Source organism: Chelonoidis abingdonii, chromosome 9, assembly GCF_003597395.2.
Source record: "Chelonoidis abingdonii isolate Lonesome George chromosome 9, CheloAbing_2.0, whole genome shotgun sequence".
In the NCBI taxonomy this organism is placed as follows: domain Eukaryota; kingdom Metazoa; phylum Chordata; order Testudines; family Testudinidae; genus Chelonoidis; species Chelonoidis abingdonii.
In genome coordinates this window covers 34209463-34228652 of record NC_133777.1, presented here as the reverse complement: position 1 = coordinate 34228652, position 19190 = coordinate 34209463, and the positions used below count along the sequence as shown (strand labels likewise).

Sequence of the window (19190 nt, the reverse complement as noted above, 5' to 3'; positions counted from 1 at the left end):
GTGAAGCTGGAAGGGGGTAGCTGAGGCTCCATCAGCCTGAGGCAGCTTTAGCACTGGTCAAACCTACACTGGGGTAATAGTACTTTCCTTCCCCATAGACTGGCGGGAATATGATGGGAGAGCACCAAGGCGAAGGGGACAAGCCGAAGCCTTAGATCACCTTCTCAGCCAGGTGAAGACTGTGCACCAGCATTGTGTCTGCCATGGTGAGTCCGGGTTTGCAGGCCAATGCAAATCTTACGGTTTCTACAGCACAGGCTAGGGTAGCACGTGAGCCAACCACTACTAGCTAGGAGGAGTTGCTCCTAGGGATGAAGTCAGACTAGACAGGCACAAGAGGTGTTGTTCTGAAGCTAAGTTTTAACATTAGAATCAATACAGCTTGTCCCTCCCTACAGCATGTTCCTTTGCACATGACAGTGCTGTTCTTGGTGGAGTGGTGCCCATTCAGAAGATGTTAGATGACTTTGGGGTGGACCTGCCCCCCTCCACTTGCATTGCTGCTTAGCAGAGGGAGCTACTGGGAACCACTGGTACACTGATGGTATCAGCAGGGTCAGAGGAAAGAGGAAGACGAAGCCGTTGCCAGTGTCCTATCTGAAAAGACTTGAAGGAGGCAGCTAGTGAAAGCGTGAGGGAGGAGATTTCAACCAGATTCTCTTTCATGGTGAGGAACATCCAGAGGCTCTGGGCTGACTGAGATCTGCACCCCAGTCCTGGTGTGTCACAGAGACTCTTTTGAGATCACTGGTATTGCTGGCTTCCAGAACAGCCTTTCTTGCTATATCTCTGCATTTCTGCTCCGAGTTCTGAAACTGCAGAAGTCTCACAAGCTTGTAGCAGGTTAGCAGAGAAGTGGGGCTGGTATCAGGCTATAGAGCCCTTTCACCTACAGGTCACTGGGTCAAACCCAACCCTGGGGCCATGTGAAGAAGCTTGCACCACCCATGCACCATACCTGGTCTCTGATTAAAGACAGAACGGTCACCCCAGCACCATTCACTGACACTAAGCGTTTCCAGGGTCAGTATGCTGTGGTGGTGCGCACTATGCAAATAGCACCCCCACAGCCTGATTTACTGTTCTCTATGCTGCCTTGTTCTCCAGAGTCCTGCAAGAACCAGCCCCAGAGCAGGAAGCACTCGGTCTCCAAAAGCCTGAAGCACCTTTTTCACCCTGGCAGCAAGTTCTTAAAGACTCTGAAAAGGTAAGTGCTGGTGAAAGGGCAGGGGCAACTCTATCCTCAGGGTGTCCCTAAACCTCTGCATGCCAGAAGCTGGGACTGAACGATAGCAAATGGATCACTCATTAAATTGCCCGGTTCTGTTCACTCGAGCTGGAAGCATCTGGCACTGGCCACTGTCAGACAATGCAGTGCTGGGCTAGATGGACTATTGGTCTGACCTAGTATGGCCACTCTTACGTTCTACTGTCTGGGAGCATGTCTCCCATTGTAGACAAATACCACACTGTCATGGAGTAAAGCGGCCTGGGCTTGGCTTCCTGCATATGATAAAAACAGCAGCAATATTTAATGAAAACCTGGGCTTCGATAGAAAAGGCTGTTTCTGCTCTTGGAGGAGATGGGCTCATCCTCAGGGATAAGCTAGTCAGCAAGGGGAACTGGCTGCTGGCTTGCCCTGGGCACTGGCGACAGTGGAGCTCTGAGGGACTGCAGAAAACAGTCATTTAGGAAATCTCTCCCCTTGCTGTTACACACATCTTCCCTGCTTTCCTGCATCTCATAATCCCTGCTTCTGGGAAAAAGACACCTTTGGAAAATAACCTACCCCGCAGTGATAACGGGCTTTCCCCCAAAATCTGTCTCCTTTCTCCCCACAGGGGCCTGTATCTCACCTCCATCTTCTACAAAGACGACAACATCCTGGTGACACATGAGGATCAGATCCCTGTGGTGGAAATAGATGACACCTACTCCTGCCTACTCATGCAGGACTTCCTCTGGTTCACCAAGGTAACACATGTGGTTACTGTGTCCTTCATGCTATGGCCTTAGCACTTGTGATTGCAGACCATCTTTCCTACACTGCCACCATACAGGCACTGGTGAAATTAAGGCTCAGGGCAGTGCACCATCCAGGTAAGTGCTTTGCTGCAGGATTCTTTTAACAAGATCAAGGAAAGACTCAGATTTTACCCGCCAGTGTCTGAAGCCAGCCTTGTTTCATTTCTATTGCTGAGTAGATGTAGTAGCCCCATAATGATTTACTACTGCAGTTCTTTCACCCTCAGCCAACTGGATCTGGGTTTGTCCTGAGGGCTGAGGTTTAGCTGGGCTGAGAACAGTTGCACCATCTCAGTGGCAGCCTAGGCGGATGAAATTAGTGAGTGCTACTTCTGTGACTTACACCAAGAATTCAGACCACCACACATTTGGCAGCTCCTGGGCTTCCTGATGTTGCCTCTGGGCATTTCTCTGTGATGCTACCCTCATGTACTCTACACAGCATGACTATAGAATGCCATGGAGAGCTCATTGCAGTGAGATGCTAGTAGAGCCAGTGTGAATCAAGCTATACACTAGTGCCAACCTCCATTTGGCAGCCACTGGCACCGATTGGGACGATGGAGCTCTGTGGCACATGCAGTTTCCAGGACTGTAGCTTGTCTCACTTTCTGTACTAATGAGAAACCTCTTGGAAGATGCTTCCACACAGCCTAAGCACTGACGACATGCCTAAAGCTTTTAATGGAGAAGAAATATAACATATCCGCTTGCAGTGGCTGCATAGACCCCCGGCCTTGTATGTGCCTATTGTGTGCCACCCATCTGCACCGCTGTGGATTTGTACCACCTTTCTCTGAAGGGATATTCTGCCTCTTTGTCAGCAGCCTTGTGTTTGTCTGTGTCACTGCTGCCTTTTGCTGCAGTAGCAGCGTTGAAGGACCAGTGTTGTCACTTCCGTAGGATCATGTAGAACCAGGCATACAGGATACAACTGTAGTGCAGCGTGTTTGGGAGGCAGCATTGAAGTGGTGGAAAGGGACTCTGCCAAGTAGTTCAAGCCCAGCTTTTGATCTCCCATATCTTAAAATGGTTCTAATCTGTTGAGGAGCACCTTCTAGGATGTCCCAAATGTAGGTTTTAAAAGGCCTCAATTGCAAAGATGTTAAAATGCACGGACAACATTTATGTAGGACCTACACAAATCCAGTGGTTTATTTTTGCTCTTGTAGTGTGCAGCTATCCTTCATCTCTGAGCTGTTCCGACGTCACTGGGGATTAACAGGTCTCCTGGGTGACGGGCGTGGTGTAAAATCCTAAGTGGGGGCGTATTGTTGATGGTTCTACTCCATACACTGCAGGTTGCCTGCATGTGGGATGAGATCTTGTGGCTGCGTCAGTGTCTCACCGTCTCCCAATCATCCTGCTCCTGCATCCTGCAGACGCGCTTCAAGATGCTGCTGGCCATCTCACAAATGCAGGTGAGAGGAGGTGCATGAGAAAGAAGCCGTGGGCCCAACAGCCCTGCTGTGTGAGGCATTTCTTATTGAGACAGACTTTCTGTACCAATCCAGTAATGTCAGCATGGGGACATTCCGACCTGGGAATCCTATTGCAGTATTACATGGAAGTGATGTCATGAGACACACCCAGTCACTCCCTACCCTACTTAGTGGAACACAAGGACCCAGTGTGTGACAGACTACCTTTTGGGAGATCCAAGTTGGACTAGGGTTCTACCAAATTCACGGCCATGAAAAACACATCACAGACCATAAAATCTGGTCTCCACTGGTGAAATCTAGTCTTTTGTATGCTTTTCACCAGGGAGACCAGCGTTTCTCAAATTGGGGGTCTTGACCCAAAAGGGAGTTGCAGAGGTGTCACGAGGTTATTTTAGTGGGGTTGTGGTATTGCCACTCTTAACTTCTGTGCTGCCTTCAGAGGTTGGTGGCCAGAGAGCGGCTGCAGGCCAGGAGCCCAGCTCAGAAGGCAGAACTGCCACCAGCAGCAACACAGAAGTAAGGATGGCATGGTATGGTATTGCCACCCTTACTTCTGCGCTGCTGCCTTCAGAGCTGGGTGGCCGGACAATGGCAGCTGCTGACTGAGGGTCTAGCTCTGCAGGCAGCAGAACAGAAGTAAGTGTGGCAATACAGTACCCTGCCATCCTTACTTCTGTGCTGCTGCTGGTGGCGGCTCTGTATTCAGAGCTGGATTCCTGGCCTGCAGCCACTGCTCTCCAGCTGCCCAGCTCTGAAGGCAGTGCCGTCGCCAGCAGCAGTGCAGAAGTAAGGGGTAGCAGTACTGCAACCCATCCTACACCCTCCCAAAACTCCTTTTTGGGTCAGGACCTCTAAAATTACACCACCATGAAATTTCAGACTTAAATAGCTGAAATAATGAAAATTATTATTTTTAAAAGCCTATGACCATGAAATTGACCAAAATGGACCATGAATTTGGAAGGCCCCTAATGATAACCTCGGGTTTTAGCCCGCCACTCTTACCAGCACCCTTGACCACTATCGCTTTCTTTATCCTCTCAGAGTCCGCGAGGCTAAATGCTGTAGCTGAGGGATGTAGGGTGGTATATGGAAAGGTCCTCCATGCATGCCCCTGGCCAAGACTGGATAGACAAAAGGATGCCCATGCCCTTCATAACCCACCACTCCAGCCCCCTCCCCAGACACAGAAACAGCCTCCTCTCAGGATATGGCATGGCTAGCTTCCTGCAGAACCAGGTCAGTCATAACCTGCTCCATAATGAGTCTCCTATCTATGTCTCTGTCTATGAAGGGGCTGCTAGGAATCCAGGACTTGGGACAGGTCTTCTTTGAGCCAATCAAAGACAAGCAAGGCAACATCTTGATAGTAACACTGAAGGAGGTGAAAACCAACCAGACTTTTGAGAGCGTCCGCTGGGTCCCCCTCTCCAAGCTGCAGACAAGCCGCAAGTCCGTTTCTTCTCCAGAAGAGCCCACCTCTCTGGATATGCTGCTGATGACAATGCAGGTACCCATTCTCATACCAAAGGAGGGCTTGGAGGGGGGAGAGGGATCATGGGAAGTTTTAGGAGAATAAGGCTCAGGAGCCGATCTGGGGTCTGTCTCTCCTGAGCAGTCTGTGGCGAGTCCCCTCAATGTGGTGTTTAGTTCTCCATATGCTTGTTTACCTTTTTTTATTCCAGTTGCTCTTTTGGCTTCCCTGGGCTGTTTCTTGCCTCGGCCTGTTAGCAAACCTCTGCAAAGAATTTCCCCTTCCCTGATGGCCTGGCCTGGCCTTTGTCTTTGCACATTCTGATTCTTGTACTGCAGCCTCTCTCCTTTCTCTTTCCTTCAGACATGTGTCTGTCTCAACAAGATCTCCTCAAGCACCTTTACAGGGGCTCTTGAGGCTGCTGACACAAAGCCATTGTCAATGCCAGCTAGGATTAGCCACGGGCAAACCACAAAAAGTTTGGTTGTGAGGCTCTTGAATCTCAGGGGATTGCAACATGGGGCGGCCAATCTGGCAACAGGCTCTTTTGTGTGGTTGCCAGTCCTTCCAGTTCTCTGCTGTTGGTGCACTGGTCCTGGCTGGAGACTGGAAGTGCAGATGAAATGACTGAACAGAATTCATTCAAACTGCACATGTGGTTCAGTCTGAGGCTGAGGCCAGATTTGGTTCTTATTTTATCCAGGTCTGTTCACCCCTCTCTGCCTAGGACTCCAAAAGAGCAAGTTTCCTCAGAGCCATCCCTGACAGCCCCAGTCCTGCCATTGTCCATCTGCCGATTGTATATAGAGATAGAGAGGATGAGGGAGAGTCCTGCCATGTGGAATGCTTTATGTTGACCTCTTCTTCCTCCTCAGGACAAGCTGGCTTACCACCAGAGAAGTAGCCAAGCCCTCGCCCCAGGCCTCTACCTGGCCTATCTGAAGCTCTGCAGTGCAGTAGACCAGATCCGAGTGCTGGTGCCTGAACAGTTACCCAACATCCTTTGCCATGTGAAAATACGGACCAATCCCAACATCTCCAGGTGGGCATGCAGAGCAGCTGAAGTCCTGAGTGGCTTATCTTGGCCAGCCAAGATCGTTTCTGAAATCCAGACCCCAAAATCCCACATTTACTACCTGCCTCTCCCACGCTATCATCCCTGCCGTTAGCTTTACATTCTGCTCCAAACCCAGTCCATTGCTACCTGGGACATCCACGGCACCAGCTGCTCTGTGAGCTGTAATTGAACCATGACCTAGTGCTATCCCCTGTAGCCGAGATTTAAACCAGGGCCCTGTACTCTTCCTTCTTGCTCTTTCGCCAGCTAGGAGACTGTTATGAGGAGCTGCTGGCGACTGTTCAGACGCCTCCCCAAAGGAAGATGAAGCCCAGGCTGCATTTCAGGGATGAATGTCATGGCTCACAGTACATACCTGCTAATGCATGCTCACTGACACGTGGCTGTGGGCAGTTCTGAACGATGGCGAGTCTCTGCTTTGTCTCTGTGATTGTCTCTCCTTCTCCAGGGAGGAATGGGAGTGGCTACAGAACCTGGCCAGTTTGGAGGAACCAAGTCCCACTGAGCCAGAGTCTGAGACTTCCCAGAACCCCTTGTATCAGGAGCTCCAAGGGGCCATTAAGGAGCTGGTGAACCTGGTCAACATCCCCCTGCGAGAGGTACTGGTAGAAGTGGGAGCTGAGGGGTGTGGGTGGAATGGCGGGAGGTGTAGTCTGCACAGCCGGCTGGCTTGTGCCGTGGCAAACCAGGCACCTCAGGCTCTGGAGGCGGGATTGGCCCCTTTGTGGTTAAAGTGTTCGTTGTATTTCCTCCCTGGCTACAAGCATGTCTCTGTCCCTGCCCCAGAGACAGAACTGGGAGCCACTCTCCAAGTTCAGCACTTCCTAAATAACTGCCCTTGGATCTAAAACAGAACAGTTGTGTTGTGATTGGCAGTAGCACCTGGCTCTGTCTGAGGCAACTTGTTTCAGCTCACCGCAGTGACGGGACACCTCTTCCAGCTAACCTCTGGTGGAAGCTGGACTCACTGGGGCATACTGAGAATTGATCCCTTTTCCCCCATTCAATTTCCAACCCAGGATCTTGATACAGCAAGGTCCATAGGTGGGTGAGCATTCCTAATACTTAACATTAGGTACATGCTGGATTGGGGCTGAGGTCACTGCAGGGGTGGGTGGAGGGTCTCTCTCTCTCTTGGATTTTGCTTTAAGGAAGTCGACTTGTATCAGCAGCATAGAGGCTATCAGAGGAGGTGAGATGTCCAAGCTATCCCAGAACAAAGAGGATTTGGGATGGGTAATACAGCATAACAAAGCAATGGAGCCTGGCACCTGAGGAGTAAATAATGGATGCTAATTATCTCCCTGTCAGTGCGGAGCTCCACTGGGAGCCTTTGTCATGTGGGAAGTGGTGATGCTCAAAGCATGCTCGGTGTGCAAGGGAGCGCTCTGCCGTCAGCCATGCTTTGGGACATTCCTGCCTAAGAGGAAGAGGGGCGGTGACTTTGAGCTCCTCTGGTTACACTGGCGGACATAATGCATTGTCCCTGCTTTTTTCTTTGAATGCTGCAGGCTAAAGATTTCCGTCTGTACAGTCAGGAGGTGCTAGACTTCGGGGGACAAGTCTCCTTTCTCCTGCTGCTTCCTCCATCTGATGACGTCTGCACAGCCCCAGGACAGAACAGCCCCTACACCCCTCGCTCTGGCTTCCTCACACTGCCTCTCCAGATCTTTGAGCTAGGTGAGAACATCCCTGCTTCTTGTGTCCTCTAATCTTGGACCTGACTGTGACCTGCGTGGTACTGCTCCAGAACACTTCACTCTTGCCCTTCTCCTGCCTTTCTTCCCCACAAGACCCTTCACAACCCTTTGGGCCCTGCAGTGATAGGCAGTGCCTTCCCCCTGCCTAGGGGCACATTCCCCTGCCCTAACAAAGCCAGCGCGAAGGAGTCTTCCAGTGGTTTAGAGAGTCACCTCAGTGCTGAGCACCACCACAGTCAGGGCAGGAACGATCCCACCTTAGGGAAGGCTTTTAGAGTTCCTGGAAGAGGGGCTTTTAGAGTCTGGTGGTATGCAGGTCCTGCAGGGAAGGAGGATGTGCAGGAGGGGTTCTCAAAGCTTCTCAGGTGCCGGGGAGTGGGTGGGAACTCACATTGTTGTGGTTTTTGTAGTTGTCTTGCCTGTCCTTGGTAACAGGAGTGCTGACCCAGTCTCCATAGAGAGGTGGGTATCTCCTATGTTGCGGTGATCCACCTTGTTCTCTCCTGTGTGGTGGAAGGGGAAAATCTCCTGCTGTCCTTGTTAAGTGGGATTGTCCTGTAGTGTCTGCAGGAGCCAGGGGCTCCAGGGGAGAAAGCAAGACTGTGGCTCCAGAGAAGCAAGGTGTTGGGGTACCTGCTGTAGGTACAAAGCCTGCTTTTGTCACACAGCTTGCTGATGAGGGCAGACTGAAATGGCTCAGTCTGCTGGGTCCACTCAGGGCTTACAAGAACGAGCTATTTGCTTTTATATGTGATGTTGCTGACTGAGGTCTTCCCAGCTGCCTGGACTGCTAACCACACTAACTTGTTCACCACCCAGCTCTTCAGAGAGCAGCGTGATAGATACTAGCAGAATACTGATGGTAGCTGCTGTGCCTACCATTCATTGCATCTCTGTGCTATCCCAGCTCAGCCCCTGTCATGCACTCTCTGCAGGGCCAACTCCAGGGGTTTTGCCGCCCCAAGCAGCCAAAAAAAAAAAAAAAGCCGCAATCGCAATCATGATCGCGATCTGCGGCAGTTCAGGGGGAGGTCTTTCGCTCTGAGCGGAAGTGAGGGACCCTCCACTGAATTGCTTCCGAATACATGAAAGTGCTGCCCCGCTCCGGAGTTGCCGCCCCAAGCACCTGCTTGATAAGCTGGTGCCTGGAACCGACCCTGACTCTCTCCATTCCTCTGGGCAGCCACCAGGGGGAGAGAACAATGGCTGCCTCTCGTTACAGCTCAGATACACCTGTGAGGAGGGCCAGTCTCTCCATCCCATTCCAGCCATCTCCATAGAGGATGTCACTTCCCTGAGATAGTGCTAAATCCAGTACTGGGACCTGGGCTAGCACTGCAGCATGGGAGCTCTGCAGAGTTAGCAGTGATAACAAAAGATGGGCTTTGTCCATACTCATTCAGTCCTGCTTTCCCCAACTGTGGGTTTCACCCTCAGTAATGGAGAACACCCTCCCCTCATGTAGTTTGAGCAGAATTCAGCCTTCACGTGTGTGCAATCCTGTCTTCAGAGTCCTTGATGCATCTCTGCCAGGCTCAGTCTGTTTACACAGCATCAGCCATTCCCACCTCGCAGTGCCCCTCGCCTTTTGCTTTTCCAGTTCACTTCTTCACGTATGACCGAGAGTTCATCAGCCAGTATTGCCAGGTGTCTGCGCTCCTGGAGCTGGAGTCTCTCCTTTCCCAGCAGAGCCTCAGGGAAGCCTTCTCAGATGCTGAGCTCTCCACAGCTAAGCAGAGACACCAGCAGGTTCAGGACTACATACAGGTATGTGACAGAAGAGGGGCGTAGTGAGTAGGACCTGCTCAGGGCTAGGCTGCCATGCTAGCATTCTGTGCACCCTGTATGGGTTGTCCAGAGGCTCCCATGTCTATCATAAGATTACCCACTTTAGGTTGGCATGATCTGGCATGGATCTCCCTCTGCCAGCTGTGCATCATCTACAGCTCACAGACCCAGAACCTCAAAAGTATTTAAGATCCTAACTCCCATTGCAATCAAGGGCATTAGGAGTCTAAAACCTTTGAGGCTCTGGGCCATTTCCATTATAGTTATCAGCTCTGCTGTCCTGCACTGAAGTACCTTTACAGTGCTTCTCTGACCTAGCAGTGATGGTCTGCAGGGGAAGTGGCAGCAGCAGGCGCTCTGTCAAGCCACCCTGTTCTGATGCAGTGCTCCCATTAACAATGCTAATGGCAAGCTCTGCTGGGACTGCCTTTGGAAGTGCATTCTGGGTATGCAAATGCAAAGAGCACGCCTTGCCTTTGCTTCCAGAGTTTCCATCACCACAGCAAGGAGCTCTTGCAAATGGGACAGACTGTGCAGAGGCCGCTAGATGAGTGTGGTAGCATGTTGCTGTGCTTAGGGCACCATGCTGGGAGCTAAGAGAGCTGAGTTCTGTTCCTGGCTCTGTTGCTGACCTGGTTCCCGAGACCGTCACCACTCTGTGCTGCAGTTTCCTCTTTCAACAGGGGAGACGAAGGATGGTCCAGTGGTTAGAGTACTGACATGGAAGATCTGGGTTCAATTCCCTGGTCTGCCACAGATGTCCTGTGTGACCACTGGCAGGTCATTTAGCTGTTCTATGTCTCGGTTCCCCTCTGTATAACCAGGATAACAGCCCTTCCCTACCCCTGGGGCGTTGTGAGGGTAAATACACTAAAGATTGTGAGGCTCTCAGATGCTGGGATGGGGGCCAGCTCGGTACCTGAGATGCATAGATAGATTCTCACCCAACCTTTACAAAATGCTTTCAGATCAGCAGATGAAACACCTTACAGAATTGCTACGTGCTGTTATATCCAAGGGATTCTGGGGCTCATGAGACAGCAGTGACATCCTCTGCGAGATGACTCCCCTCGGGGATGTTCCTGGCACCATTATCCCAATATCATGCCCCTGTGCACTCAGGGATGTATGACCTTGCCTGTGGTTGCTTGGGGCCAGGGAGAGACCTGTTATTTTTTTTAAATGGGTTCTTTATCTTTCGCCCTGGCAGCAAATGGAGGAGATCTGGCGTGAGATGCGCTGGATGATGGATGCCTTGCAGCATGCCCGATACAAGCAGCCATCTTGTGGTGTGCCTCTCACCTGGTTCCTCAATGAATCCAGCGGTGCAATGAAGGAGAAAACACAGTCCACGTCATCGCATCTGGACTACCTCCCCTCACCCACTCCATCTCCAGAAACCAGCCGCAAGCTCAACTCTGGTAAGGGATCCTGGCGCGTTCTGAAGCACCTAGCCAGGTGTTGCCTAGTCAGTTCATGTGTATCATACAAGTGGGAGTGTTGCAGCTGCTTGTAAATATTCTGTGAATGAAATCTGACCGGTGAGCTTTCAAAGTCCAATGGGTCTGGCATTCTCAGATCCTTCATAGAAACCTGTCAGGTTTGAGTGGAAGGTTTTGCTACCCAGATCCCATCTGATGCTTGCATTAAGGCTATGAATAGAAAAATGACTCTGTAATGATGGTATCTAATTATTCCACATATGCTCTATATGCTTTATTAGCCTTTATTATTATTATGGTTCCTAGAAGGCTCATTCATGGATCTGTGCTCCATTGTGCTAGGCACACACACAAAAATGACAGGCTCTGCCCCAAGCAGCTGATCATCTAAGTACAATTTCTATAGCTTTCATACCCAGTTGGCTCAGCTCACAAGTCATAACAGGTGCCTCTAAGTAACAGCACTGCATACTCCACCTGGAATCTTGAAAATAAATCTAGGTGCATCCTGTCTCCACTACCATTACCAGTGATAAAGGTTCGAGGAGCTGTGCTGGGGACCCACATAGCAATTGGCTGCCTGGAATCAGAACCTAGCCAACAGTTGAGTTAATGAATCAGGGGGAAGGCTAGAATCCAGATCACTCTGCTGGCTTGGCATATTTCTCTAACTCCGTGCATAGGGCTCTGAAAAGCAAGAAGCAGCAGACAGCTGCAAAGCCAGGGTGGCATTTACATAGCTGAATGAGTACCATGAACTCCGTGTTAAGTAGGCACTGAACCTGTGAATGAATGAGCAGCACTGGGAAGGAGGAGTCAAAGATGGGCCTTGAGAACTCAGACACAGTGGTTTCATGGTCTGAGGGTCATTTGTTAGAAGTCAAGGAGGATTGTGGAATGTTCACTCAGGAAGCATCATTTTTCTGCAGCTCTCATGCTGAGTGAACAGATCCATCTCCAGCTGTGCAGTGTAGGGGGAATGGACCAGGAGTTGGAACAATGCTAACAGTGGGGAGCATGGAGTACTGAAGCCACCTGGTAAATGTTCAATGTTCTGGTTGTTCAAACTGATATTTAGTGGCTCAGATTTTAATTCTGGACCCAGGCTCTCACCAGTAAATGTCAATAAAAGCTGAAAATCAGAAACCCAGAGGATAAAGCTATTTCTTGCCTTCAGACTCATAGATTTGCTCACTTGTGACCCTTGCACCCAGACATTGACTGAATCATCTTACCCAAAGTAGAGGCACAAATATCTCAGCCCACAGCAGGGTGGTGATGCCTTCTGGCTTTTGCTGCCTGGACTCCAAATCATGCTCAGACAACTTCACTGGCCTTTTGCATTGACTCGGAGAAATGGTGACTCTCCTCTTCCTTTTCACTCCCAGCAGATTCCCACGGGATCTCAGACGAGGAGGGCTCGTCAGAGGTGTTCCTGGCTACAGACAGCGACTATGATTCCAGCAGGGCCCAAAGCCCCAAGGAGCTGGACCTGGTTTACTCCTCGGGGCCTGAGTGCTGTGGCAGAAAAATTGCCCGAACCTTGAGGGACAGTGCCCCTGACGTCCTGCAGAGCCATGAACTCAAAGCCCCACCACTGCTCCCAGAGGAACCCCGGCCACCCCCAGAGCTGTATGACAGTGATTTTGTCCTCCCCAGCCGGCAGATTGAGCTCCTCCGCATCACGGAGAAGCGTCAGGCCTACTGCGTCCGCACTAGCAGCTTGGATTTCCCCAAGCCCTTCTTCCAGGTGACCAGGAAGTCGTGTCCTGGCTCCGTCGATAGCTCCCTGACAGAAACCAGGATGACGGGCCAGTGCAGCTTGCTCAGGCTGGACACTGGCTCAGCGTTCAGCCCCGAGCACAGCCAGGCTGTTGAAAGCTCTGAGCCTGTCTTCCGGACACGCTCAGCAGAATGGACTCGCACCTTCCAGGAGCCACCGGAGCTGGGACACATAGCAAACCGGGGGAAGAAGCCAGGCTCAGCCACCCTACGGGTCTGTCCTCAATACGAAACCGGACTGTCCAATGAGACCAGCGTTAAGGTATCACTGTGCCCCCAGGGCAGCTGGAAGGTCTACTCTAAACAGCAACAATAAAGCCCAGCTTTGGCGATGTAAATAGGGCTTGGGGCGGGGGCACTCGATGAGGAGGCTCTTTGCCCCTAGGCCTGAGAATACTGCCTCTTCCAACCTTCCCACTGAGGCTTTTCTCCTTAATATTTTCTGCTATTGCCGCTGCCATCAGCGCTGCTCCACAGTGCAGCATGGTCACCAACGTCCCAGCAGGCCAAGATGACAGGAGCTGGCACCCACTGTGTCGGCAGCAGTACCCCACCTTAACTGCACCAGTGCGGCTGATTTGGTGCTAGAAATGGCGGGAGAGTTAAGGAGCAAAGGCCAGGTAGACAGGCCTGTGCCGTTCCCAATGTGTGCGGCCTTGCCAGAAGCTGGGGTTGGTGGAGATGGTGGCTGGTGCAGAAACCCAGTGTCCAGGGAGCTTATTTCAATAGGGGCATGCGTCTTCCCTCCCTTCCTCCTCTAATGCTTCACCGCTCCATAGTCCACACCCTCCTTTCTGAGCTGCTAGAGAGTTGTTTCATTCAACAGTTAGATGCAATGCTACATGTTCTCTTGGGTCACCATCCCCACAGTGTATCCTGGGTCAACATCCCTTGCAGTGATCCCATGGCTTATCCTGGGTCACTGTCCCCTCCCCTAGCATTCCCGCTCTTTATCTTGGGTCACCGTCCCGTCACCCAGTTGATCCTGTGTAGCTAGCTTCTCCCTTCCCTCAGTCCCCAGGGCCGAGTAACTGTGCTATCAGCCGGGGGCCCCTGTGTGGGGAGAAGGAAGAAGGGTCTTCTCCTCTCTTGCTTTGAAGAAGCTGGCAACTAGTCTGCTCTTGCTCGTGGAAGTGGGACCATTCTCCCTTCACTGTAAGGATGGTTTCCTCCCCATCTTTGAATCCCACTCCAAATGACCCTTTCTGGCTTTCTCCATCAACTGACTTCAGCCTGCCGTACCCCTCTTCCCTTCCATGCACAGGCTTACTCCATTCCTCCAGCCTCAGTCTCTCCCAAGTCTGAGCGGGGAAGGGCTGTGTTCTGTCCCGTCTCCCTTCGTCCCTTCAAGGCATAGAATCATAGAAGATTAGGGTTGGAAGGGACCTCAAGAGGTCATCTAGTCCAACCCTCTGTTCAAAGCAGGACCAATCCCCAGACAGATTTTTACCCCAGTTCCCTAAATGGCCCCCTCACGGATTGAACTTACAACCCTGGGTTTAGCAGGCCAATGCTCAAACCACTGAGCTGTCCCTCCCCCCATGGAGCCTCTTTCCCTGTGAAAGTGTCTCTTTCACTCTTCTGGGAAAGTGATGGGTCTGACAGAGCAGGCTCTGCCACTCCTGCCCTTGTATCTGCAGAGAAGGACAGCACTGATGTCTGCAGGTTTTTCTGGCCCTCGAGCGAATGCAGATAATGAATCCTCTCCATTTATCTAGCAGGAACGTTACAAGCAGAGGATAATGTGACTCTTTGAGTTTATTTTTCATTTTAAAAGTTACCATCACTTTTTGTGCAAACTGAGCCTGCCCCTGGGGGTCTGCTCAATTACCTGGTATGGCTTTTGGTGGTGAAAAGCAGGGCGTGGTGGCTTTAAAGCATTTTCTGCTGTCCCCAAGGATGCCAGGCTAAAAACACAGGGCTGGGTGCTCAGTTGCTGCACTGTGGCTTAGCCCCAGTGGCTATCTGAGGAGCTGCAACACAGTGCACCGCAGGGTGTTGCGCATAGCTCTCATGAGTGTGCCACAGGAAATGGGAGCTTGGCTCCCTGTGGTGATGGGAATAGCTGCCTGCTTCAAACCTTCAGGACCGGCCCATGCCTCTGACAGGGTACGTCTGCAGTTGGAGCTGGAGAGGTCATGTCCAGCACAAGGTGACACACTCATGCTAACTCTGATCCAGCTGGTGCGCCAACACTACAGGGTCACCCCCAAAGTGGCTGCCCCGAGTCCATCACCATCCAAGACAGGAAGCACATCCTGGAGATGGTTAGCCCCTCCCACTGCTCTCGCCACCATGGCTACCCTCAATGCTTAGCGCACTAGCTGGATCAGAGCTAGAATGGGCATGTCTCCTCGAGCTGGCCATGACACCACCAGCTTGCAATGTAGACATACTCACAGTAGTTGACAGCCCCAAGCTGAGAGGAGGTTAGCTGCTTTGTCGGTGATTTAAAATTCAGAGGGCAGTCCCTGTCATAAGGACGAGAAAGGACAGAATTAGCCCCCAGCTAGGGCCCTGATCCTGCACATGCTTCACATTGTGTCCAAACATTTACAGGATTGGGGCTAGGTCCCTAGGTCCTTTCATTTGCAAAGGATCTGCCCAGGATGCACTGGTTCATGCCTGCGGGCGTGTGACACCTCCTGGTTCTCTTATTCCCTGCTGACCATCTGTCTCTCTGCCCCATCTTTCCACAGCTGCATGTCACCACCAAGATGTCAGCAGAAGAGGTGGTGAAGCTGGTGGTGCTGGAGATGAACGAGGTCTCCCGGAACGTGCTGGGCAACGTGGATGCCTTCTGCTACAGCGAGGATCAGCTGGATCACTTTGGACTAGTGTTCGTGTCAGACGACACCGAGCAGTGGCTGCCCAACGACTTCTTACCCCTCTCTCTCCACAACGCCTGGCCTGAGGGGCGGTTCTATGTCCGAATCAAAGAGACATCCCCTCTTTTGTTCCAGTATGGGCCAGCAACCACAGTATGAGAGGAGGGGAGTGGACAGGGTAAACTAGAGGAACCTCAACTTCCACTGAGCAAATAGCTCGTCTCCAATGCTTCCTTCCTACTCAGACACCCTCTCATCAGACATCCCCAGGGTGGAATAGGATCACACTAGGCTGTGTATTACTTGTTTGTGTTTTTTGTTTTTTTTTTAACCAAAGACACATCAAGACTTGGTTTTTATGACTGCAAGAGATGAGAGTGGAGCACAGGATACCTCACAGTCTTGGGGGAGCAGTAGCTGAAATAGGATTTTTGAAATTCAATATTTTGTGGGGAGGGAGGAGGAGTGAGTCGAAAAAAATCACAAAGAAGCAGCAGCAACAATACATACTTCTCCCCCTCCCTCCTACAATATAAATTTGAGATTTACTAAAGGATAAGCCAGAGATTTCCAGGCAGCGTGGCGAGTGTGGATGGGGGAAGGAGGCAGCTCGCAAAGATGTTGCAGAGAAGATTGTTTTGTTAACTGTCCTTGTTTCTATAACTTAAGAAACATGTTATTGCACACAGTTCTAGGAACCAAATGATTTTTTCCCCTTTAAAAAAAAAGTGTAAGAAACACTGGAGCTGTGTGAAAGCTGGACATCCTTTTTACTTCTTTTAAAGGCAGAAGGAAACCTCACACGCGTGTGCACGCACACATATTGACACTCACTGATGTTGCCAATATAGGTTTGCTACAGAGCATTTCCCACAATGCATTTAGCACTGCTGTTAGGTTTTCTTTCTTTTGATTACCATTTTATTCTGGTGATTGTGATTGGCCTCTCTTGTATGTCCAATAGCATGATGTTTTGTTAGCAACTAGGTCTCTTGTTAACTAAGGTTGTTTTTTTGAACTCCTGTGGTCCGTAGTAAAGATGGCTGTGTTGCTGAGAATGTATCACATTTTTCCTTCTTGTGGCCTGATGCATAGTGAACATTTTCATAGCTTATGTTACTGGGATGAGGTTCTGAATTTAAGCTCTGGACTTCCCACAGCCTGCAGACTGTTTAAAAGGACGCTGTCAAATTAAGTGAGGCCTACATTATGTGTGTGTGTGTCTGTAGGAACAAAATATGAATAGAAATGTTTGGGTTTTTGTTCCGTAATTCAGTGGAAGGAGTTTTGGCATGGGAATTAAACCATTGTCTGAACCATTGGAAACCCACACACCAGAGCATTGTGGTAGGTATGGAAGATCAGAGAAGGAAAACAACTGTAAACTTACAGTGAAACTGATTCATCTAGTTCCAAGGCCCAAGCTGAGTGACAGCAACAGGAAAACAGAACTTAAAGGGTGAACAGTAAGATAGATGTTAAAACTATTTGTTTGCAGTAATCAAAGGTGTAATTAGTAACAGGATAAGGATAATATGATTTCTGTGTTGATAGTACCTCTCTCTTCCCCTCTCTGTTTTCCCCTAGTTTAGGCCCAGATTCTGTAATGGCCCATTGGACTCCATGCAGACACAGGCGTCACTCCACATTTCAGGATTGGTGCCTTAATGGTTATACATGCTGCCATTCTGAGGGCTAGCTGCTTCCATCTCTGTTTAAGTGATCTTTTGAATAGCTTTGTTGGGCAAAGCCAACAGTACCTCATACAGGAAGATGAGCAGTACATCGCAGTGCAAGCCCTTTACCACCAAACATCACACATGTTCCAAGGTGAAGGGTTAGCTCAGATCCTCAGCTGATGTAAATAGATAGAGCTCTACTGTAGTCAGCCAAGAAGCCGTCCCAGAGACACTGATGGTATTTTAAAGATAATCTGCCAATGAAAATAAAAAAAGGCATATGCCATTTTCTTTTTCCTTTGCAGACAACTTTCAGCAGGTTAAAACTGGTCCCAGTTTTCCAGCCTGAAGAAGGAGTAGGATTATTAATCTCTGAGTTCTTCTTTGAGTAGAGTCCCTTATGGGTGCTCCACTTCAGGTGTGTATGTGCCCCATGCTCCTTTGATCACAGATTTTTGGTAACAGTGCCCGTTGGACCCATGCATGCACCTGCACCTCTTCATGCCCCATACTGAGGATATATAGGGCTGCGCAGTCCAATCACCTCATGTGCGAAGTCCTGCAGAGGGAACTCCAAACCAGAGGGGTAGCTAGCTCGTGGAGAATCCACAGGGACAGATGTCTCAAAGAATTCTAGTTACTGCTGAAGGTGTTTTTCCATACCTAACAGTTTGTCCATACCAAAGGATCTACTGAAAATGTCCTCTGAATTTTACATCAGCCAAGTCATCCATCTTCCATTGTTTTTCCTGAAACCCCATCAAACAGAACCAAGTCTTTTAAAAAGTCTCCCAAGCTGTTCATCTCAATTGCTGACAGGTCCAAAATCTTTACCCAGAGACTCTCCATGGGGATTTCTGGACGTGTTATTTCTTGTTATGAATCTGCCACTACACAACCTTGCCCTAAGGTGCCAGTCCATTGCACAAACTTGCTATCTATCTCTATGGCATTACTTAAATGTGGCCCCATGCTGAGATCTGCACTGTCAAGATGTACCTCTTCCAAATCCTGTGTGGTGGTTCATTCTTCTAGATCAGATGCTGCCCTTGGGAATGCAGTCGCGTCTTCAGTACTGGACTCCACTCCAGTTCTCCCTCCTTCTGATGAGGATACTGCTGGGAAGTCACCTGCAGCGGAGTTCCCATAGGGACGCTACTCAAAGAAGGAGGAGGGGTTACTCATGCTATGCAGTAACTGGAGTTCTTTGAGATGTGGGAGCTCCACTACCCGTCCTCTGCTTCAGAGTTTGCTCTGCAGGACTTGGCAGATGAGAAGGAATTGAGGGCAGTTCGTCCATGCAGCCCTATATACCCTTGCTGCTGGGAGTGAGGATGTGTAGGACACAAGGTGAACAGGCACTGCTACCAAAACTCTGATCAAAGCCGCATGGGGCGCACCTGGAGTGGAGCCCCCAAAGGGGCACCCATCTCAAAGAGCTCCAGGTACTGCACAAGCAGAGTAACCTCTCCGTGTCACGTTACTAGCAGATAATCCTGGTCAAATAAGCACACTGTGTCTCCATTTCAGAAAGCAGTGGCCACTCTGCAGAGTAGCACTTGGAAGACAGGTAGTGCTTTCCCTATCCAAAGCCCATCACGTCCACTGTCCAGTGATCCTCAGAGCCCTGAGAGGCAGGCAAAGAAGTGAGGGACAGAGCTGTTAAGTGTCTTTCCCACAGTCACAGAGGAAGTGAATGTCAAAGCAGGGATTATAACTTGGGGCATTTGTGAATCCCAGGTCTGTGCTCTGACCGTCCCTTCTACCTTCTTGTTTTACATTAGAAAAGCCCCTCTCTGATTGTGTAGTTGTGCAGAAAAAACATTGTGCTGGGAAGGTCTAACCAGGTCTAGGCCATACCTGCCTTCCAGGGGCTGCTGGGAGCATTAACTTGTGAACATTGCAGAGTGCTGCAGAGTCTGCAACTGGGAGAAGGAGGATGGTTCTA

General features: G+C 50.3%; 1 protein-coding gene across 9 annotated transcripts in view; it reads left to right on the top strand.

The window, feature by feature from the left end:
- LOC116836020 (ankyrin repeat and fibronectin type-III domain-containing protein 1-like) overlaps positions 1-16613 on the top strand; it is a 493838-nt gene extending 477225 nt beyond the window's left edge. For 7 of the 9 annotated variants that reach the window (XM_032799361.2, XM_032799357.2, XM_075069366.1 and 4 more), the window contains 12 exons: positions 99-206; positions 1108-1207; positions 1843-1975; positions 3328-3447; positions 4766-4981; positions 5821-5987; positions 6472-6622; positions 7535-7703; positions 9324-9490; positions 10722-10932; positions 12342-12997; positions 15435-16613. In XM_032799361.2, the coding sequence (XP_032655252.1) occupies positions 99-206; positions 1108-1207; positions 1843-1975; positions 3328-3447; positions 4766-4981; positions 5821-5987; positions 6472-6622; positions 7535-7703; positions 9324-9490; positions 10722-10932; positions 12342-12997; positions 15435-15722 (2486 nt within the window). In that variant the 3' untranslated portion in view covers positions 15723-16613. The remainder of the gene's footprint in view (positions 1-98; positions 207-1107; positions 1208-1842; positions 1976-3327; positions 3448-4765; positions 4982-5820; positions 5988-6471; positions 6623-7534; positions 7704-9323; positions 9491-10721; positions 10933-12341; positions 12998-15434) is intronic. The other 2 variants (XM_032799360.2, XM_032799358.2) reach the window with 1 other exon arrangement.
- Positions 16614-19190: the final 2577 nt, after the last annotated feature.